This window comes from Thunnus thynnus, chromosome 24 (genome assembly GCF_963924715.1).
Source record: "Thunnus thynnus chromosome 24, fThuThy2.1, whole genome shotgun sequence".
In the NCBI taxonomy this organism is placed as follows: Eukaryota; Metazoa; Chordata; class Actinopteri; order Scombriformes; family Scombridae; genus Thunnus; species Thunnus thynnus.
In genome coordinates, this window is record NC_089540.1 from 5,888,897 (window position 1) to 5,908,635 (window position 19,739).

At 37.9% G+C, this 19,739-nt stretch overlaps 1 protein-coding gene across 3 annotated transcripts in view; it reads right to left on the reverse strand.

The window, feature by feature from the left end:
* LOC137176907 (gamma-aminobutyric acid receptor subunit gamma-3-like) overlaps positions 1 to 19,739 on the reverse strand; it is a 125,893-nt gene that overhangs the window by 79,797 nt on the left and 26,357 nt on the right. For all 3 annotated transcript variants that reach the window (XM_067582943.1, XM_067582942.1, XM_067582944.1), the window contains one exon: positions 18,498 to 18,565. In XM_067582943.1, coding sequence (XP_067439044.1) covers positions 18,498 to 18,565 — 68 coding nt within the window. The remainder of the gene's footprint in view (positions 1 to 18,497; positions 18,566 to 19,739) is intronic.

Here is a 19,739-nt window from a genome sequence, read left to right on the forward strand (position 1 = left end):
ACTTTGGATACTTTAAATACATTTTGTTGATAATACTTTTATAATTATATTGAGTGACTTTTGTTTGTTATGGACTATTTTTAAGTTGTGTTATCACTACTTTTACTTAAAGATTTGAGTAGCCTACTTATCTCACCACTAGTGATACAGCCAGTTTAGCTTGCCATAAATATTTCACTATTACAACTCACTCATAATGGACTCTACTCTTACTTTAATATGCTTTGCAGTGAAGAGAATCTCAAACTTAAGCACAGATCACTGACTAATGCATTTCTAGAGGCAAAACTGATGCCGCATAGTTGGTATAAATATTTATAAGTGAAATATTTATATCTCTCAGACCTTGGAAAATTGGTCGCTGGACTACATTTTCAATCCCTCAAGAAGATGACGAGCGTTGGATTTATATAAGTCGTGTCTTGTATACGACCGGGGTGGGTCTGGTGTTACTTCATCATCGTGAGTGATATTTGAATATTCAGTTTTATTCTCAGAGAACTCACATCCATACCGCCAGCAGAATGTATTGCTGTTGCTGTGTCCTGCAGGCAGCCTCACAGCGATGCTCCCTGTATGTGACGGGCAGAAACACGACCATTCAAACACCGCTTAGGGGGAATGATGAACTTCTGTCACTTGGGTAATAAACAAAACTGTGCAGTACCTGAAGATATGAGTGGCATTTTAAAGATTGCTTTGGTGTGTGTGTGTACTTGTGTGTGTATGGAGCTAATTTCATAAACATGCTTTTGTCTTGTTCATTTCCACGAATCAAACAGAAAGACCTTTGAAAGAAACAAAAGAAGATCATTTGCATACCTGGCTGTTTAATTGTAGTCTGTTTGTGAGGGAGGAAGAAACAGAAAATGGAAAACTGTTGGCTGTGCTTCACTGGGCATCTGGCCTGAGGTACAATCGGCACCTGTGTGTCTTTGTCTCTAAGACAAATGATTTATTTTTGTTTGTTTTGGTAATAGTAGCAGTAGTGGAGTACTAGATGTAGTAGAGGCAGCAGTAGTAGGGATTTATTTGTGAGTAATGCCACCACTAATGAAGCAGCAAAACAAGTAGTACTATTAGTAGAAGCAAGAGGTATATATTTGGGTATGGCTAGTGACACGTAACTACCAGTATTTGTCCCTACAAATATTTCTCTAACTACATAAGTTATATGAGTTAAACTATGACATAATTACCTTTAACTGGTGAAGCCAGGTTTATGTGTTTTCTGCAGAAAGTGAGTTATTTTGATGAACAGTTATGGGGAAGTTTTGGGGAGGGACACAGAACTACATTTTTTCAACTGTTGTGAATTTGAAGCAGATGGTTTTTCAAACCTCACAGATTTTTTTTTTAATTGTTTGCCAACATCAGTCAGTTCATTTTACATTTAAATCTTAAGTGGTGGCATATTTGTATTCTTTGTTGAAACATTCTAATATAAACCAACTTTTATTATTGCAAAAATGCTTCCAAAGAGTTATAGATGGAGGAGGAACTAAGGAACTAAGAGAACACCTAAGCAATGAGAAGATACGGGCATTAACCCTGTTGCTATGGTTGACATCATGTGTCATAGATATATTTCATTTGCAAATATTTCACATATCAGTGAACACTACCTTTGTACTAGGCAATTTAGCGATGGCCGTTGGTCATTATTTAATCTACACTTAAATTGTCAGCTAGAGTGCACTTTTGGTTTGATGAATAATTCTTGCAGACAGCTGAGATATTCAGAGTTCATCAGCACTGCAAACTGCATTGTGCAAACCGTCATCTCCGCTGTTATTGGATTGTTTCTATTTGTTGGTGAGCTGATTTGATCCATAGTAGCTCACCTGCTATCTCAATATGCAAGCAAGAATTACTGTTGTATTTTCTGAGCAGCAGCTGACTGTGAGCAGGTCTTAGTGACTTAGGAGTCCTCTTGACTACCACTTCTTCTTCTGAGATTTAGGAGATAGTTTTAGCACTAAAAGGCTTTGTGAATTACTCTTAAATCAAAAACTAAGGACTCATAAAATTAGGACTTATATGGGACTGATGTGTACGTAGTACTTTAGCAAACAAGTATAATCTTTGACGTCTGCAACATGTGCACCCTTAATGTTTAGTAAAGTACCACCATCACTCCTCCCTCTCCTTTCTCATAAGTGGATTGTGAGTGGAGTTATTATTGCTTGAGTTAATATAATATATGCATTATTTATAAATGCAAGTGGGAGTTTTTGAGATGATTTATTGGTTTGTTAATGTTTGTTTGCTGTGGCTCTTGTCGTGATGAATGCACCATTTTATTCTCTTGAGTTTGCGTAGCTCAAATCAAGACGAAACAGACGGAGCTACACAATCTCAGGTGGAGTTAGAAAATGACTTGCAGCTTCTGTTATAGAGGTAACAGTCTACTAAGCAGTAATACATTTCAGCAGCAACAAACGCCTTTACTTGTTTGTCTTCTTCTAGCTAAATGCCCTTAAAGCTAATCTGATACCATCAAGATTGTTTTCAGTCTCTTTGAACAGGTGATGTTTTCCCAGGCTTTAGGAATAGTCCATCACACACAATCTGCTCATAATTAATTTATATACCAATAAAAAGAGTTTCACTTCAAACACTAAATTCCTATACACATTGATTTTGAGGGGGAAAAAAGCCCAAGAAAAGATGTTAAAAGTATAGGAATTAGATTTAAGAGGAAACAGCTGAAGGTAATGGAAAGTGATGGGGGGCAATAATGAGGGGAGGACATCCTGGAGGAGGAAGAGGAAAGTAACAAAAAAAACGATTTAGTGATCCTGTAGTTATTAATCAATATCAGACAACTTTCCAAACCACCAGTCAGTCTTTATAATCTCACATGCTGCTGCAGCTGCTGGTTGTTCTTTGTTCCACCTGCTACATGCTGTATATCGTCTGTCTGATTATTGATATCTACTTCCAACACCCAGCTCCACCTGTTCTATTTCCTTATTACCATACTCACTGATGGCATTGCTTGCCTTGCTGCATTTTGTGTATCTGTTCTGTTCTGTACTGTACAGCCCTGGAGGGTTTTATCGCTTTCACTGCTCGCTCCAACTTTAATTGGGAGCATCCTCAAGAGTACATCTACTCCACAGTCCTATCACCAGATGAGAACGTCAATATTAGACGATTCTGCACCTTGGATTGCATTCAGTGACTTTTTTTTTTCTTTTCCGGCGCCAACATGTGAAAAAAATCTCACTTTCTATGATATCTGCTCACACCTGTAGCTCAGGTCATTTGCTCTGAACTAAGGAAAAAAATGGTACATTGTTGCCTTTATCTCTGGTTGTGGTTTATGTTCACACTGGCTGTAAACATGAAGTCATATGGACTGATGGGTGACTCATTGACTGGACAGTGTTGGTGATATCATCCTGCATCATCGGTACACACATGGACTCACCAGGAGAAATCAAAATCTGGTGACTGACAGCAAGTCATGCAGCACTTTACTGAACCTGATGTGTTTGTGTAACAAAAGCCCCATTTACACCTGGTATTAACACGCAATCTGTATCTGGATACATTATGTGGATAATGATATCTGATCTATGGATCTTTGCATTTATGCCTGGTATTTAAATGCATTCTTGTTTTCTTAATTGGATTTGATTGGTTATGATTGATATGCAAATTAGCTAAAGGGGAACTGCTAAAATACATGGACAAGGACACAATTACAACACGCCTCTGTTTTAACTCCTCTTCACTTCCTGATTGATCAAGGAAAGTGTTGCATAAATATACACAGAGCTGCAATCAATTAGTCCATCAACAGAAAATTAATAAGTGACAATTTTGATTATTCAGTTCATAATCATTCAAGCATTTTTAAAGCAAAAATTGCAGATGTTCAGTGGTTCTAGCTTCTTAAATTTGAATATTTTCTGTTTTTCATACTCCTCTATGTTAATAAAAAAAATCTTTTGGTTTTGGGCGATTGGTTGGACAAGTAACCACGAACTCTGGGAACTATGAAAATAATCATCAGTTGCAGCTGTAGTTTAGCTTGTGAATTCATGCTAAAATCACATATCTTCCATCACAGGTTAGGTGTGAGAGTACTCTAAAGCGCTTGAAGTTAGGGGAAGATTACACAGTAAACGCTCTTACAGGCTCTGATGTAAATAACATACTTGTGTATGTAAAGCATGAATATTATAGTTTGGATGTTTATTTTAGATCAGGTTTTGGTTCATAGCTTTCCACTATTAGACACTGTTTTTGTAAAAACTAAGAAACAAGCATAGAAAACTCAAGAAATAACAGATGAAGCACTGTTGGTGGAGCCCACTTAGTGCCCTCAACAGGTGTCACCCTTTCAAAAGATCACAGTTATGTAATAAAAAAAAATACATCTTTAATTTTATTGCTAGTGTTGTCAGGCCACAGCGGTGTTTCATCCACCTCAGAGGACGTAATTAAGCACAGTGAATGCCATTTGGTTTTTTCTGAATTAACTGGCGAGGCTGTCTTAATGCTGTCTTGGTGCAAAAGGCGAAGAACACCGACCTGCTGCACCGCAATCAGATAACCTTTTCTCATGAATTTTCAGGCTCACTCTCCCAGCACCTAAATGAGTCACATCACTGAAGGTCAAGCATGGAAAAAGCTATAAAAACACAAACCGGCACACGTACACTTTCACATGCACACCCACACGCTGAGACTACATTAAAAGGCACTTTAAAGTGATGTTTGACATCTGGAAAAAGCACAAATTCTCTGCTATACAAGAAGATAAAGAATTCTCAGCCTGAGCAGTTCCTGTGAATCATATCAAATGCACGTTGAGCACTGTTCAAGCTGTCACCTTCTACCCTGTTAAATCCAGTCAAAACTGAGCGGAGATGGCAGGCACTGTCTTCTCTGGTTGGCCTGGTGGAAATCAAAGCAATATCTACAATGGATGATCCTAAATTAATGTAAAAACTTTCTATTTCCCACAAAAAGCGACAAAATCAGATTCTGAATTGTTACAGAGCAAAATAATTTAAGGACCCTAACAGGAACTACTATATATTCAATGAACAAGTGGGCTCCAAGTGAGTGTACCATATTATAGTTCTTGTGGGTGTTGAGTATCATCAAACAAATACACAGACATCTTACTCATCTTGAAACTCCTTGTCATTGTCTCTTGAATTGATTTACAATCTGAGTGATGTTAAAATGATTACAGTGTCGGGGATCTTGAGGCAGACTGATTAAGAAGCTGTCTATGCTTTGTTTAGCTTATTCAGGGCAGGTCCCGCTGATGTTTCTCATTTGGCATGTAGCTTTTATTGTAACATAATGAATGTACACGCACACAAAAAAAATTGCTTTCAGTAATCAATGTGGACCTGAATCAACTTCTCTCTGTGCTCAGAGAGAAGTGCAACAACACAGATAAACCAATAATACATGAATCTATCTTACACAGCCAGACCACATTTATCATAAAGTTCACAGAAATCTAGCAAAAAAAAAACAATCAAAAAGGAACAAAGAAAGAGGAGGATAATCCTCTAATATGTGCAAAAACTTCTTACCAACTTTTTGTGATTTAATATTTCGTATTCCATTATTCAACATGCACAAGTGTGATGTGGAAACTTGAAGCCTCCAGTGCACAAACACTGAGAATTGACTATTTTAATGAAGTAGGAGACATCTTGTGTCCAACAGTTAAACTTTTAAAACTAAAAATATTTGCATATTTACAGATTTTGGATTTTTCTATGAGACAGAAGGAGTCACTGACATTTTAAGAATTTCTAATGAGGTAATTGCCCTTTTTTTGTGGAAAAAACATATCAAACAGATGCAATTTTTTTAAATTTATAATCCTAAATGAGATTTTTCCTTGTTTTAGTGAAGTGAAGTGCAGACAAACGTTAACTTCACATATCATACAGAAACACCTCTCTGTTCTTCTTTTTTCCCCTTTGTCAACTTTGAAAACTGACTGAAAAATCATCGGCAGTATAACAAAAAACTACATCTCACATCTCGACAAACAAGCAAAAAAGAAGGAGGCTGTGCAGGAAAAGCCTACAAAAAGTTGCATCATTAGTGAATATGTGAACATTGCATCAGGAGTCCTGCTCATGCAACCTTTGAATCAAGCTCCCATGCTGATTTTGGAATTTTTTGGAAACTTTTTTCAGCACTGAGTGTGGAGCTCCTTCCCCTGGTTGCCGGCTGGCTATCACCACTAACAGCAGTACCAGCGGGGAGCGGCACCCGTGGAGCAACAGCACTGTCACAAGTGGTCTTCCCCTGCTGTTCCACCTGTTCTACGCTTGCCTCCACTTTCTCATTTTCACTACTCAAGATTGTTTTATGATGCATTTTTATCACTCTGCTACCAAACCTAACTCAATAATTACATCTTCCGAGACGTGACAGTCATGATGTCACACTGCACATAAGGTTGCTATGGTAAATGGGGGTGTTATTGGAGAAATTCAGACAGGATTTTGTATGGTATGTCAAAGTGGGGCTGTTGTAAATCTTGGTGGAACCTCATCCAGCCCCACCCTTGCTTATGCAGCTTGGTAGGAGAAATCTAACAAATCTGAAAAAGAGGTCAAACACTACAATTTTCCCTAGACAAACTATCTACTGGAGTCAGAAAAGTACCTTAATCATCAAATATGTGAAATGTAAAAATAAAGATGTGAAGGGGACAAGTATGCAAGACATCTACTAAAATATTACTATAAATATGCGTCTGTTGACACTATAAATCAAAGCTGCTTTATCAGTTGCTGCTTCTCATTCCCAGAAGAAATCCAACCAGACAAAGTGTGAACATTAGCAAATTCTGATGTATGTTTTTCACAGTTTCATGATAAAATATGCCTATTAGTAGGCCTTTGGAGCCATTGGAGTGTCTTGAAATTCCCAAAACACTGGCACAAAAGTTAGTTTTGAAAGCCACAGATCTCAATATCCTGCCAACAAGAGCTGCTGATATTAGGCTAATTAACAATCTTATCAGTCAACTCGGATGGCTAGATACTTCACTTTACTACCCTCGAACTGTTCTGCTTACATTTTTGTAATCTGTTACATCTAATTTTGTCATTGCTGTTATTTTCTGAGGAAAAAAACAACATAAATCTTATAGGGATTTCCTGAATAAATCAAATAACCCTGATATTAAAAATATCTGTACCATGAAATAAAACAGTCTTTAACACTGCTAAATAGCCCATAACAGATTTATAAACATTATCAGCAGTGCATAAAGCAAAAATGAGCACAGAATATTGAACAGAAATGAAAGGAGCAGCAGACGGAGGGAAACACAATGTCCCTTTTTAAAGAATCTCTTCTGAAGAGGGTCGGCGCCTTTGATGTACGTTTCCCACATGTGTGTGAGCGTTTACACATAATAGATAGATAGATAGACAAAATAGATAGATTGATAGATGTTTGGATGGAAGTGTGTGTGTGTGTGTGTATCTGCGTCTGCTGTGTGTGTGTTTGTGTTCCTTGTAAGTTAAATGTTCTTGCTACAAAAATAGCTTCCACTTCTGTTCAGAGTGGAGGGTCAGGATGTCCTTCAATTTTTATGGACTCAATTATTCAGTGAGTCTGTCCCTTGTTTGAGGTTGTACCAAGGGTGCACCCTTTCTTTCATTCTGGTTTAAGTGCATATACTACAGATTCAGTCTGTTTGTCTGGAAACCAAAATTAGCGGGGATGAATAAAACAAGAATAAACACCAGAATCCCTGACTCAAGAGTCCAGCGTGTACTTGTTTATTTTTTTTTTTTCCCCTCGCTGTTCTCAGACTCTCCTATTCTTATTTACACCCATGGAAAGTTTTTCAGCTGGTTTATGATTAGCATTCTTTGGCAGTCTGTGAAATGTATTCCAAAGCAGCATTAAAGCAAGCTTTTATGCAAAAAAGCACACCTGTTTTTATCAGCCTTAATCACATAAATGGAGCTGCAGGATACTGTACTGTAGAACGTCCTATCAACTCTGATTGGGATGCCAGGAATTCAAACTATCTTCCAAAATTAGATCCAAGAAACTTCTCCGCTTCTGAAGGAAGTGAAAACTTAAGAGCAGATGTGGAAGAAGTATTCAGATATTACCTAAGTAAAAGTAACAATACAATCATTTAAAAATACTCCAAGTCCTGCATGAAAAATCCTGCTACAGTAAAAGTACATAAGTATTATGAGCTTGATGGAGTTAAAGTATTGCAGTAAAAGTAGTGGTGATATATTATTATGTATGACATCATAAGCATCAGTGATAGAGCAGCATGTAACTGTTGTAGCTGCTAGAAGTGGAGCTAGTTTCAACTACTTTATATACAGTTTAGTCAAGTGGTGCCCAACCTAGGGGTCGGGCCCCTCCAAAGGGTCAACAGATAAATCCGAGGAGTCGTAAGATGATTAATGGGAGAGGAAAGAAGAAAAAACAAAGTTCTGATACACAAATCTGTTCTAAGCTTTTGGACTTTTTCTCTAATTGTTTATTTTTGGTGAAAAAGTTTGGAAACCACTGGTTTCATCTTTAACAATGACTATGTTTGAAATTTTTGCCCTTATTCTGAAAAAGACAATATTCCCACTAAGCTGTTTACATGGCTAATGAAAATGAATATTCCACTAATATTCCCGTTTACATGCAGAGGGTCTTCAGGGTTTCCCTCTGCTCCAGTGGGAACGGGAATCACAAGATCTCTGCAGGCAGTGAAGAAAACCAGTGAGGTAGAAAACATTAGTGAGCTGCTGCCTGATATTTATAAGTGATATTGATATGACTGATATTATTAATTTATAGTTACAGGTACATCCAGTATCTAGGTTGTCCCATGATATTTGCTACACTGCTGAGTGTTTTTGGTGCATCACACCAAGTTGTCACCGCCAGTCCACGGCTGCATGTCAGGATAATAACCAATCCCCTCCATCCCCGTTGAGAAGAAGACTCGCTCTATTTTTCCAGCCCACCCTGAACAGCTCTTCACTCTCCTTTCACTCCTCTCCTTGGTCTGCCTTCCTCCTCCAGCATATGTCATTTTGCCTGTGCAGGGGAAAACAGTCAAACTGCGGTAAAACCTCAATTGAGACGTATATTCCGAATGTGCTGTGTACATGTCCAAATACTGGCATATCCCACGTGTCTTAATCAGAAAACGCTAAATTCAGATTAAGTAATTAAAGCTGTCAAATAAATGCGGTGGAGTAGAAAGTATGATATTTTCCTCTGAAATATAGTAGATAGATAACACTTTTTATCTAGCAGGGATTTCATATTTCAAAAAGGCTTTTTTTCCGAGAAAAAAACTACATTTTGCAACATTAAGAAAGAAAGAAATGACAACAATTAATAGAAAAGACCTGTTTTCGTACCGCTGTTGTCCCACAATAGAGGCAATTAAAAATAATTACAGTCTTGATTGCTTGTCACCGTTTGCAGAAAAAAAGTGTAAACAAAATAAAAATGCGGCGTGAGCTGACAGCACTCGATGGCAGCAAATTAAAGCCACGGCTGTGCTGTATTGCCGTGACCTGCTCGTGTTTTGGGTCAGTAATGACATCTTCAAAATGTGCACACTGACTAATAGATGTTCTGTGCCAAGAAGACTGAAGGCTGCGCTCAATTGATGGCGTGCCAATCAGAATAATAATCTCTATCCCTGAATCACTGTCGCTGTCTTTTGTCTTTCCTTTTCTTTTAATTATGGAATGATAAATGTGTTCATTGTCGATATGTCAGAGACTCAAGTGTCGGCTAATTTGGTTGGCTCCTCTTTGCGAAGGACGACCTTGATCTCAGGATGAGTCAGGATTCAATAAATTACTTTTTGCCTTCATCAGCAGAGCTTCCACCTACAAAATGTTAAAAGTAGAACAAAACAAAACAAAACAAAACAAAAAAAAAAGATCTCGATAAGCAGAAGTGATCAGAGAAGGTTGAAGAGAAGCAGGGAAAAAAAGGGCTTGGAATCACTCACACAGAACTTGTACTTCAGTGGGTTTATCGGTCCAGACAATAAAAAGCACAAAGGAAAGCTGTTCACACTCACACAAATGCATATATACACACTGACAGAGCGTGTGTGGAGAGACAGCTTTTTTTGTCTTGGACTGTAAAATCACACAACCCAGACAGACACACACACACACACAAACACATAGCTGCTTTGAAATATTGCATCTGTCAGACAAGGACGTTTTCGGTTGGCTCAGGATGACGTCTCTTCAAAGATTATTCATGTAAACACATTTATGCGGACTAATGTAGATCGCTGTCTGCACCGAATGGATCAATCCCTTTCCACTCACCAGAGATGCATTCGGACTGACATGTTAGTAGGAAGACAGAAGAAACACGCATGATGCATTTTTTTTTTTTTTTTTTGGTTCATTTCTGGCTTGAGTTTGAGTTTTGCTCATTTGCACAGGTTAAAATCAAACAAATGACAAATAACGCTAACAAATCGTTCAAAATCTAAGTTTTTGGCATACAAATGCTGTGTCATGGAAACCATATTTCTGCAGTTTACGTAATAAAACATTGTGATTGAAATATTGTACGAATAAACTTTGTTATCTTTATAAGAAACCATACTGATGTATAAAGAACAGAGTTGGAATTTATATATAGAATAAATACAGTGGTCAAACATGTAGAAATAAAACATTTAAAAGTACAACCACTGGAGTAGAAATTATACAGAGGTTATAAAAATGTCAGACAATACAAGTGGCTTTTTAAAAGCTTTTTAAAACGTGGCACTGACTTGCCAGATCTAATACTCTAGTGAAGAGTAATCACCAAAAATTTGAAGGGGATCTCCATTTTAGAGAGAAATATTGGAGGCTAAAGTAGTATCAGTATTTACAAAAATGAATTAAACCTTTGAGCTATTTCATAAGGATTAAAAAAATGATTCCTACAATTGAAAAAAGTTTAAGTATCTAAGCTTTACTATTATATTTTCATTTATTTCTATTCACAAATATATTTAGATACATCAGTTTTTTTTGGTTATACTGCATGGATTATAAAGACATTGTACTGAACCAAGCTACACTTAAATGAACTGCCAAGTGAACTTCAAACTGTCCATCAAGTCTTTCATAAGCCTTCATTACGCTCATTTACAATCAAAATTAGGGCACCACATTCTGCTTAATAAGTCTGGTCGTCTACTTGCATTTAGATGAGCTTTGTGTCAGGTGTGTGTCCCCGCATATAGTCTGTTTTTTTTCCAACACTGCTCTTCATTTACGTCATCAGCTGTGGCCTTCAATAGCCAGTTGTTTCACCTTTGAGAAGAGGGTCATAGCACATCCGTACATCATTACACCCCTAATTTGCTACTGGAGTGGAGTACTAAATAAAGCATTGACATGGGATCTAGATAGTAAGATGATGACCAATCAAGCCTCAAGCGATTTCCAGTAAAAGTGTATCTATATAAATAGATATAGTACGCTGTGAATGTGATAAAAAAGCTGATTTCCGATACAACTGCCACACGACCGCAAATAGCAGGCCGACACTTCTCGTAGGTGATAATGATCTGCTTTGACACTTCAGTCAGATGTTAGCAGTGAAGAGCCTTCACTGATGTTTAAAGGAAGTATTATTTTCGTCTTTGGCTGATGGCAAATGTCCAGTGTGGCAGTGGAGCTAATAGATGTCTGTTCCAATCTAACCTGGTCTCTGCAAAACATTCACTACTACAGTATTCCATGTGTTTTCGACACTCGCTACTGGCAATTAAAGCATAAATGACATTTTTATGGCAGCTCAGCAGGCAATGATGAGTTAAAGCACAAGAGGGTACATGTTGGCATTTTCCATATTTAAAGGACAAGGCTGGCAATAATCTATATATCTCTTATTAGCAACAAATCCCATGAAATAACCAACAATATATGAGTCTGTATGTCAATACTTTTCAACTTCACTACCCTGTCTGTGGAACTCAGCCCAAAGTCAATTGCTTACCACTGATGATGTAAATCTTAAAAAGCAGTTCATGTTCATACGCTTTAATCTTAAAAAAAACACTCAGCAATTTTCTAAAACAGCTGGTTACTGTATTTTTTTTTACAAAGACTGAATATAAAGTTGGATGCAGTGAGGTGTAACGTCACCCATCGTTTGCATTGAACTAAGTTTGAAGCCCAGAGTTGCAGTTTATGGTCGGCGCCATCTTTTCCGCTTGGAGCCAGGACCTTCCAAATAGGGAGTGCAGGGTGTTACCACATTAGGTCCTTCAGCTAAATTGTTCTAACAGTGAAGGTATGTAATCAAGTAACATTCAACTTGCCAATATATTGCAACAATAGTCCAACTCAGTGAAAATCCCAGAGTCGAGCAGGTGAGCCAACTGTCAGTCACAGCTGTCAATCAACGCCCACACAGCAGACATCAAAGCTACTATAAGTGTTCATCTTATTAACAAAGCAATACTTTCAAAAATGACCATCAGCACACAAATGTAGTGATTGAGACCATAATTATTTGTTACCCAAAAAAATGATTGATTTAGTAATCTGGAGAAGTTGACGCTTTTTGAATGGGGGTCAACTGGAGCGAGGGGTTTTTTGGAGCCAGCAAATGTTTTAGCAAGTGTTACTCAAATGGGAGGAAATAGTGAATTTGGTGGACTACTTTCAAAAAATGCAAAATTTAAAAAAAAAACCTTACCTGTGAATGCAATTACATTTCCTTTAAAACACATTTGGTAAAGCAAAAGAGTAGTATATAAAGGTATGTGTGGACTATGGGACGATATGTAGATTTCAAGACTTGAGCAGAAGTTAACATTCTACAATTACACACAAATTGCTAGAACTGAAACTACCAGTCAGTTAATTGATCGTCAAAAAAAAAAAAAAAAAAGATAATTCATTTTTTAACTAATGTATAAAGATAGTATTTTCTCCATTTCTGTCTTTGATATGATTATAAGCTGAATATCTTTGGGATTTTGGACTTTGTTGGTTGGAACAAAATAAGACATTTGAAGATGTCATCTTGGGGATTGTGAAACTGTGATGTAGGACATTTTTCACTATTTTCTAATGTTACAGTCTAAGAAATGATCAAAAAAGTAATCAATAGATTCATCAATAACAAAAATAATTGTTAGTTGCGGCTTCAGAAATCACACATGGTAGTTTTAAGACTGATTCTGATATTTTCTTAGACTCAATATGTTGAAAGTATTTGGGCAAGAAAGTATGGAGAGGGCTTCGCAGCAGCACACATTCTTTTCTTTGTCATGCTTGTCTCAAGGCTTGACCATCTTTAATGTGTCTCCTCCATTTCATTTCTCAAGTGGGTTCAGTATTGGTGATATCAATAGGGATTCATCACTTCTGCTTGGTTTCACATACTCAGTCTATTTCATGGACAGAGCAGGTGGTCCTCATAATTTCTACGCTTGGTGGATACACATTGGCATGGACAATAATCAAGCAGCAAATTCAGGACGCCACCCACTCACTGGCTCAGGCATAGACGACAAGAACACAGTGTCGATGTCAAAGTGCGTCCATCTTTGTCAGTTAATTTACTGGCGGTGTTATCCGACTCTCCCAGCACCAGCTATAAAAGCCCAGCACTTTCACTCAACTTTAATGCCGCTAATGCTGTTTAATCACTCAACCATTCATCACAGTATGCCCTAAATTACTATCAGCTTCATTTGGCATTGCATCATCCCAGCCAGTGCCCATTACCATTGGCGCAAATGAGGAAAGATAATGTGTTTTGTTCAAATGCAGATGAGAAGCTTCCTGGAGTTTGGTCACTGACCATGTCGTATAGCACTAGAGACAGTTGTTGTGAGTGTGTGTGAGATCAATATAGATCATGCATCTTACACACCCTAGGGATTTGACCTGATTTTTCACATGGAAGTCACACACACATGCACACACACACTCAGAGATACACACACATGAAGTTCAAAAAGAGGAAGCGTGCTAAATGGACGTCTCAGGATACATGATGAATTGGACTCAAGCAAGAGGAAGAGTGCAGGTCCAGCGTGTGCAGTGTGGTGTGAATAGAAAAAAAAACAAGTCCAGGCCACACTGAGGAAATCAGTTGTTTTGTGTGTCTCTTTGTTCTGTGTAACATTTCCAGAGAGTAATGGATAAAAGGGGGAGAAACGCCGAGGTGGAGAGAGAGGGGCAGAAACGGACATAAAAGAGTTGCGACTTTGCATTAATTCTTGTCCAGTCAACCCTAGGGGCAGACGGAGATTCACATTCCAGTGACCAGCGTCCATCGGCCCTGACAGGGTCAGGCCAATCAGCGCTTACACAGAGAAAAATCACTGGAATGTCACAGCGGGATTCTGCTCTCTACTGAAACAAAGTTTGGGTTCCCATGGTGAGACCAGTCCAACCATGACCCACTGACCCACTACAAGCTGCAGGAGTTTTTAATTCACAACAACAACAACTATATTACTCTTGATTGTGTGTGTGTGTGTGTGTGTGTGTGTGTCAGTCTTTAAAAAACTATATTTTAACACTGACAAAGAGTCTACATGATTTGTAAAGATGGACATTTGCAGTATTACAGAGTACAAAGTAAAATTATGAGATTTTCTCATTTAGTAGATGCTAGAATAAACATAATTTGCATAGCTAGTAGCAGTTATAAATAGAAATAAGGACATCCTGGAACAGCAAGACTCTGTCAGCAGTTTCAAAGGGTTTGAATTTAGATGAGGGGACAAATTTAAGTGCTAGATTTGTTAGCCATGCTAGCAATGGGGCTCTAGGGCTGGCAATGTTGGTCTATCGATCCACCGCTTTGGTTGAGACTGAAATATCTCAACAACTATTAGATGTACTGCCATGAACACCATCAGCAGGTTCACATTTGTGGCTTAGATGCAAAAGATGCATGTAATTGCAAGAGTTATGTTATATAAGTACTTGCACCTGCTATATATATTTTTCTTTTTTGTGAGTAGTAGATACAATAGTAGCTATTGTGCCTCGTTTTAATTCAGTGTTACAGCAAGGATTTGTATGGTTTAGCAATGAGGAAAAATGTTTTGTAGGTTGATGACCAGAGAACATAAAATCATTCAGAAAATTTTGCATGTTCCGCACCACATGACCTTGAGTCCCTTGGCCTCACTGATACTCCCTTTCCTGGTTGCAGTGTTCTTTTGCCGATAGGGGGCAATTTGTTAAAACTGGGTACTGTAACTCCAACCATGAACTGTCAATAAAGGTGCACCCCAAGGCTCAGTGCAGGGACCCCTACTTTTCATCATCTACATGCATCCTTTGGGTCACATAATCAGATGTCATGGATGTACTTGTCATTTTTACACCAATGATACACAACTGTACCACCCACCTTCCTCCTCTGTCACCAATCAACAGCCTATGCTCAACCTTTACACGAACAAAACAGTCCATGTTGTGGTATCCAAGAAGACCTCTATCAGAGCTACTTCTAAAGCTTCTGAAGTTTCTTAAGCTAAAATGCTTCACCAAATCTGCTTTCTTCTGCCTGATGAACCCCAAACTGCAGCTATGTCTCTGTAGCAGAGACCCGCATCCATACTTTTGACATATTTTACCTGGATTACTGTAATGGAGTAATTGGGCTGCCCAATAAAGCCCTGGATGGATTCCAGTATGTCAGAAGTCCCTGGTAAAAATCCCTGATAGCACATCAACCCCAAATTACAAATTGGTTTATCATTTGTTGATGCTAATGAAAATGCTGCCTTATGTAAAAGCAATAACATACTTGAGATTGTGCTTCTTAAAAAAAATGCAATTGCTGTTCCTGAAACTCACTCTTAATTTGCATGCTTGTTATTGCGATGCACCAATGCTAAGTACAATATATAAAGAAGCACTATGGCCCATTTGCTTAATTATTACAAAGCTTTGTTGAGCACTCAATTCTAATTGGCCAGTAAAAGGTAATCTGATCTATTTGTTCAGACTTTTCTTTCACATTTAGCCACAAGCATTTGGTCTGTTTTGTTGATTTCTCTTCAAATTACCTCACCAGATAAAATGTTGTTCACCGGTGCGGGCAGCCCCGCTTTTCCATGCAAACTCAGTGGCTTTAGTTTGTAATGAAAGCATTTTAGTGGTTTTATCTTTAATGTCAATTGATTGATGTCCTTTGTAAGCAGCCATGTAATAAGCAGGATTCAGCAGGAAGGAAGTCATCATAGTAAAATAAGCAGTGTTATCAAGAGCCTTCCATTTAATTGCTGAATCACCCTGCAGGGGCTTCATTTGTAATAATGACCAGTTGGCTACACATTATTCTTTTATTGTGCAAATCACAACATACATAAGCAACACCTGTGCAATGTAATGCAATCAAATGCAATAGCTCTGCAACAGAATATACCTTTGTTACACTTCAATTTTCTTTTGTAGTGTGTGAATCCATGCCTCATGTAAAAGGATGTGACCATAGGGTTCAAAGTATTTACTAAAGTGACTGTGCATCTCCTGCTGGCTCCCCAGAGTCCAGAGTACAAAAACAACTTAATGAACTATGAGTTCAACTACCTAATTGCACTTCCTAAATGGCTTCTGCAAAATGGCTGCATAGTAATGCTCTGGCACAAAATGAATAGGGTCAATTTAGGACAACAGTACTGTGTACAGTTGCACTCATTTAAAATGTAGTACACCACGCCAAACCTTTATCTGAATTCAGATATACAATATGACTATGCCACTGTAAACAAGCTTGCTTTCTCACTTGCCTGTAGATGTAAAAGAATAGGTTCTTCAGTTTGTCAAGTCTTAAAAATGATCATTAAAATAGGTTTTTCTTGCTGTAATCATTCCTCCCGTTCATACTGACCATTAGAGGATCCCCTCCAAATGCTCTAACAATCTAAGTGATGAGGGACAAAATCCACAGCCTTCATTTTGAGCTCAAAATGTATTTAAATGTTGATCTGAAGATAATATGAGGTGTCAGCCGTCTGAGTTAGTCAAATCAAGTGGATATCTTCAACAGTTACAGTCTTATTAGTAAAATATTGTACCTTGTAATAAGATCATAATGAAAAGAGGGAATTTGGCACTAAAGGGACAGTAACTTTGAAAGATATTGACTTGATTTGACTAATTTGGACAGCTGAGGCTTCATATTAGCTTCAATTAAACTTTTAAATACATTTTTGCACAGACGGAGGACTGTGGATTTTGTCCCGCATCACTTACATTGAAAGGGCATTATGAAGGGATCTTTTAATGATCAGTATGAACAGGAGGAATAATTACAGCGAGGAAAATGTGTCACTGTTAATTTGGGCACCTGACTATTGTTTTACTTGAAAACTTGTGAACTTATCCTGCATCATTTTTATAGACTAAGTTAATTTGTTCTAGGAAAAAAGCAGTAAAGACATGCACAACATAATGTACAGGAATAACATTGTGGTCACTGAAACAATTTAGGTTCTGTATAATCTAATTCTGAATAGGCAGATCTAATCTTAAATAATATACGTTGCAGGCTAGTGCTAAATTGCTTTTATGTCTGGAAATACTTAATGTTGCCTGGCAACAGCCACAACTCAACATCTGGTAAGTTCCAAGATGAAATGCTTTATTATAATGTGTATGATGTGCATTTTGTTCTGCCGTAGAGAGTTTGAGAGAAAAATTTCAAGTTGAAAAATAAATATAATATTTGAATGTATTGACAGCAATTGAACAGGGCCTTTGATTTGAACATAATGAAAGGCTGTATCCACTTAATCTACCACACTTCATTCAAGGCCAAACAACAGACTGTTTATGCTTTTATTTGTCTGAGAAGTAGCTATTTTTCTCATTACCGCTCATCAAGCTTTCGGTTTCAACATTTCAGTTGTTTTATGGCATCTGATCAGGGCCTTCTTAATGAAACATGCATCTATCAATGCGCTGGTCTTTTTCCAAAACCATTTTTTGCCTTCTTGCCTATTAGTAAGAACTAATAGGCACTTCCATGGCGGTGCAAAAGATCCACTTACTAAATAAAGCAAAAAACACAAAGCAGGAAGAAAACTGGCAGAATGTAACATTTTAAAGTAAGCTGGAGCCAGAGAGGAGGTGCTCTCCTCTCCACAGACAGACAAACTGCTGTCTAACTCGATAGCAGAGAGCTTTCACAGCAGAATCTCTATGGCTCTTCTGGGTTTTTAAACTCACTCATTTGCTTAATCCGAGCTGATCCACAGGACATGAACAAAGCATCTACACCTATCTTTCCAGGCTTCTTCTGCCACAGAAACAGCTGTGGTTGATCTCAGGCAGCCCACATGACCTCCAAATACAATGTGAGAAATGGCAGCATTCATGTATGATGATACTAATGTCAGACAACGGACAATGTGTGTATGGAGGAGGGGAGGGAGGGGAGCAGAGAGAGACATATAAACAGGGAGAGAGTGGAAGACAAAGAAGAGGAGAAATCTTTTAACTCACCATATCGATGGATGACACAGGCCCAATGCTGTTGACATATATGCCCACATCAATGACTGTTGGTTTCACTGCAAGAGCCAGAAGGTAGAAGAGTGAGTGATGACAGCTGCATATATTGTAGGTGGTACATGTGTGAGATTTATACATGCAATCATTCTCTTTTATCTGTCATTTGTCAGTGTTTTCAGCCAGCAGTTACATGTGACTGATCCTGAGCAGGTGTCCATAGCCAAAAATCAAATCAAGTTTAAAACAATGGTGATCATCACTCACAGTGTCACCTTGACGATTAAAATAATCTATTTCCTCTTCGATGAAGGCAGAGCCATCCATTTATCCATCCAGAGAAGAAAGATTTACACTTTAGAGATCAGAAAAGCTTCACCGTGCTTCCTGGAGCAGTTACCTTGTTACCATGGCAATTAATAGTATTTCCAGTCAGTATGTAGGATCTTAGCTAACTTTGCTTGGCAACAACATTTGGTTTGGTTCTAGGGAGCAAAAACTGAGGCATCAGAAATATGGAACAGTACCAGACTAAATGCTCTAAAATAAAATATAATTTCATTAAGTATAGTTTCATTTAAAGAAAAAAAAAAAGAGAGACAGAACCTGCATCAGACAACATAGCCGATGTGAAGGTGCTTGTAGGAAGTGCCAGAGAATGATTGATGTTATTGAACAAACATTTCATTAAAAATTTATATCACAGGTTTCATGTATCACTCTGGCTGTATGTGTTTAAAATTCGACTAAAAACTCCAAACTGCAACTCCATGCCCTGTTACCACTGCCCTGTTGTCTGTAAAAAAGCATATATTTTCTCTGAATACACATATACTGTAAGCATATGTAAGCACTGTAAGTCTTCATATGGGCACAAAGGGAGATGTAGAATAATTATAAAAGCAGCAATCCTGCTAAAGCTGCCAAAGGAAAACCTTATAACAGCTACATCTAGTCTTTAACAACATGCTGAATCTTTTAGCACACAATGCTTCTGGCATCTGGATGGCACCACTAGCAGCTCCAGAAAAGAGGGCTCTTTATAGGGTACAACCAAGCAGATAACATGTACTGTTCCAGAAAATGTACATTTTAATTTATCAATCATTTCTGCATTGATGAGAAATGCCTAAATGACTTCCCTGGTCAATTAGCCATTAAATGTTCCAAAAAGTGAATACTGAACAAGCTTTCATGATTTCATTCAGTCCAGTGAAACAAGCTTGAAAATATTTC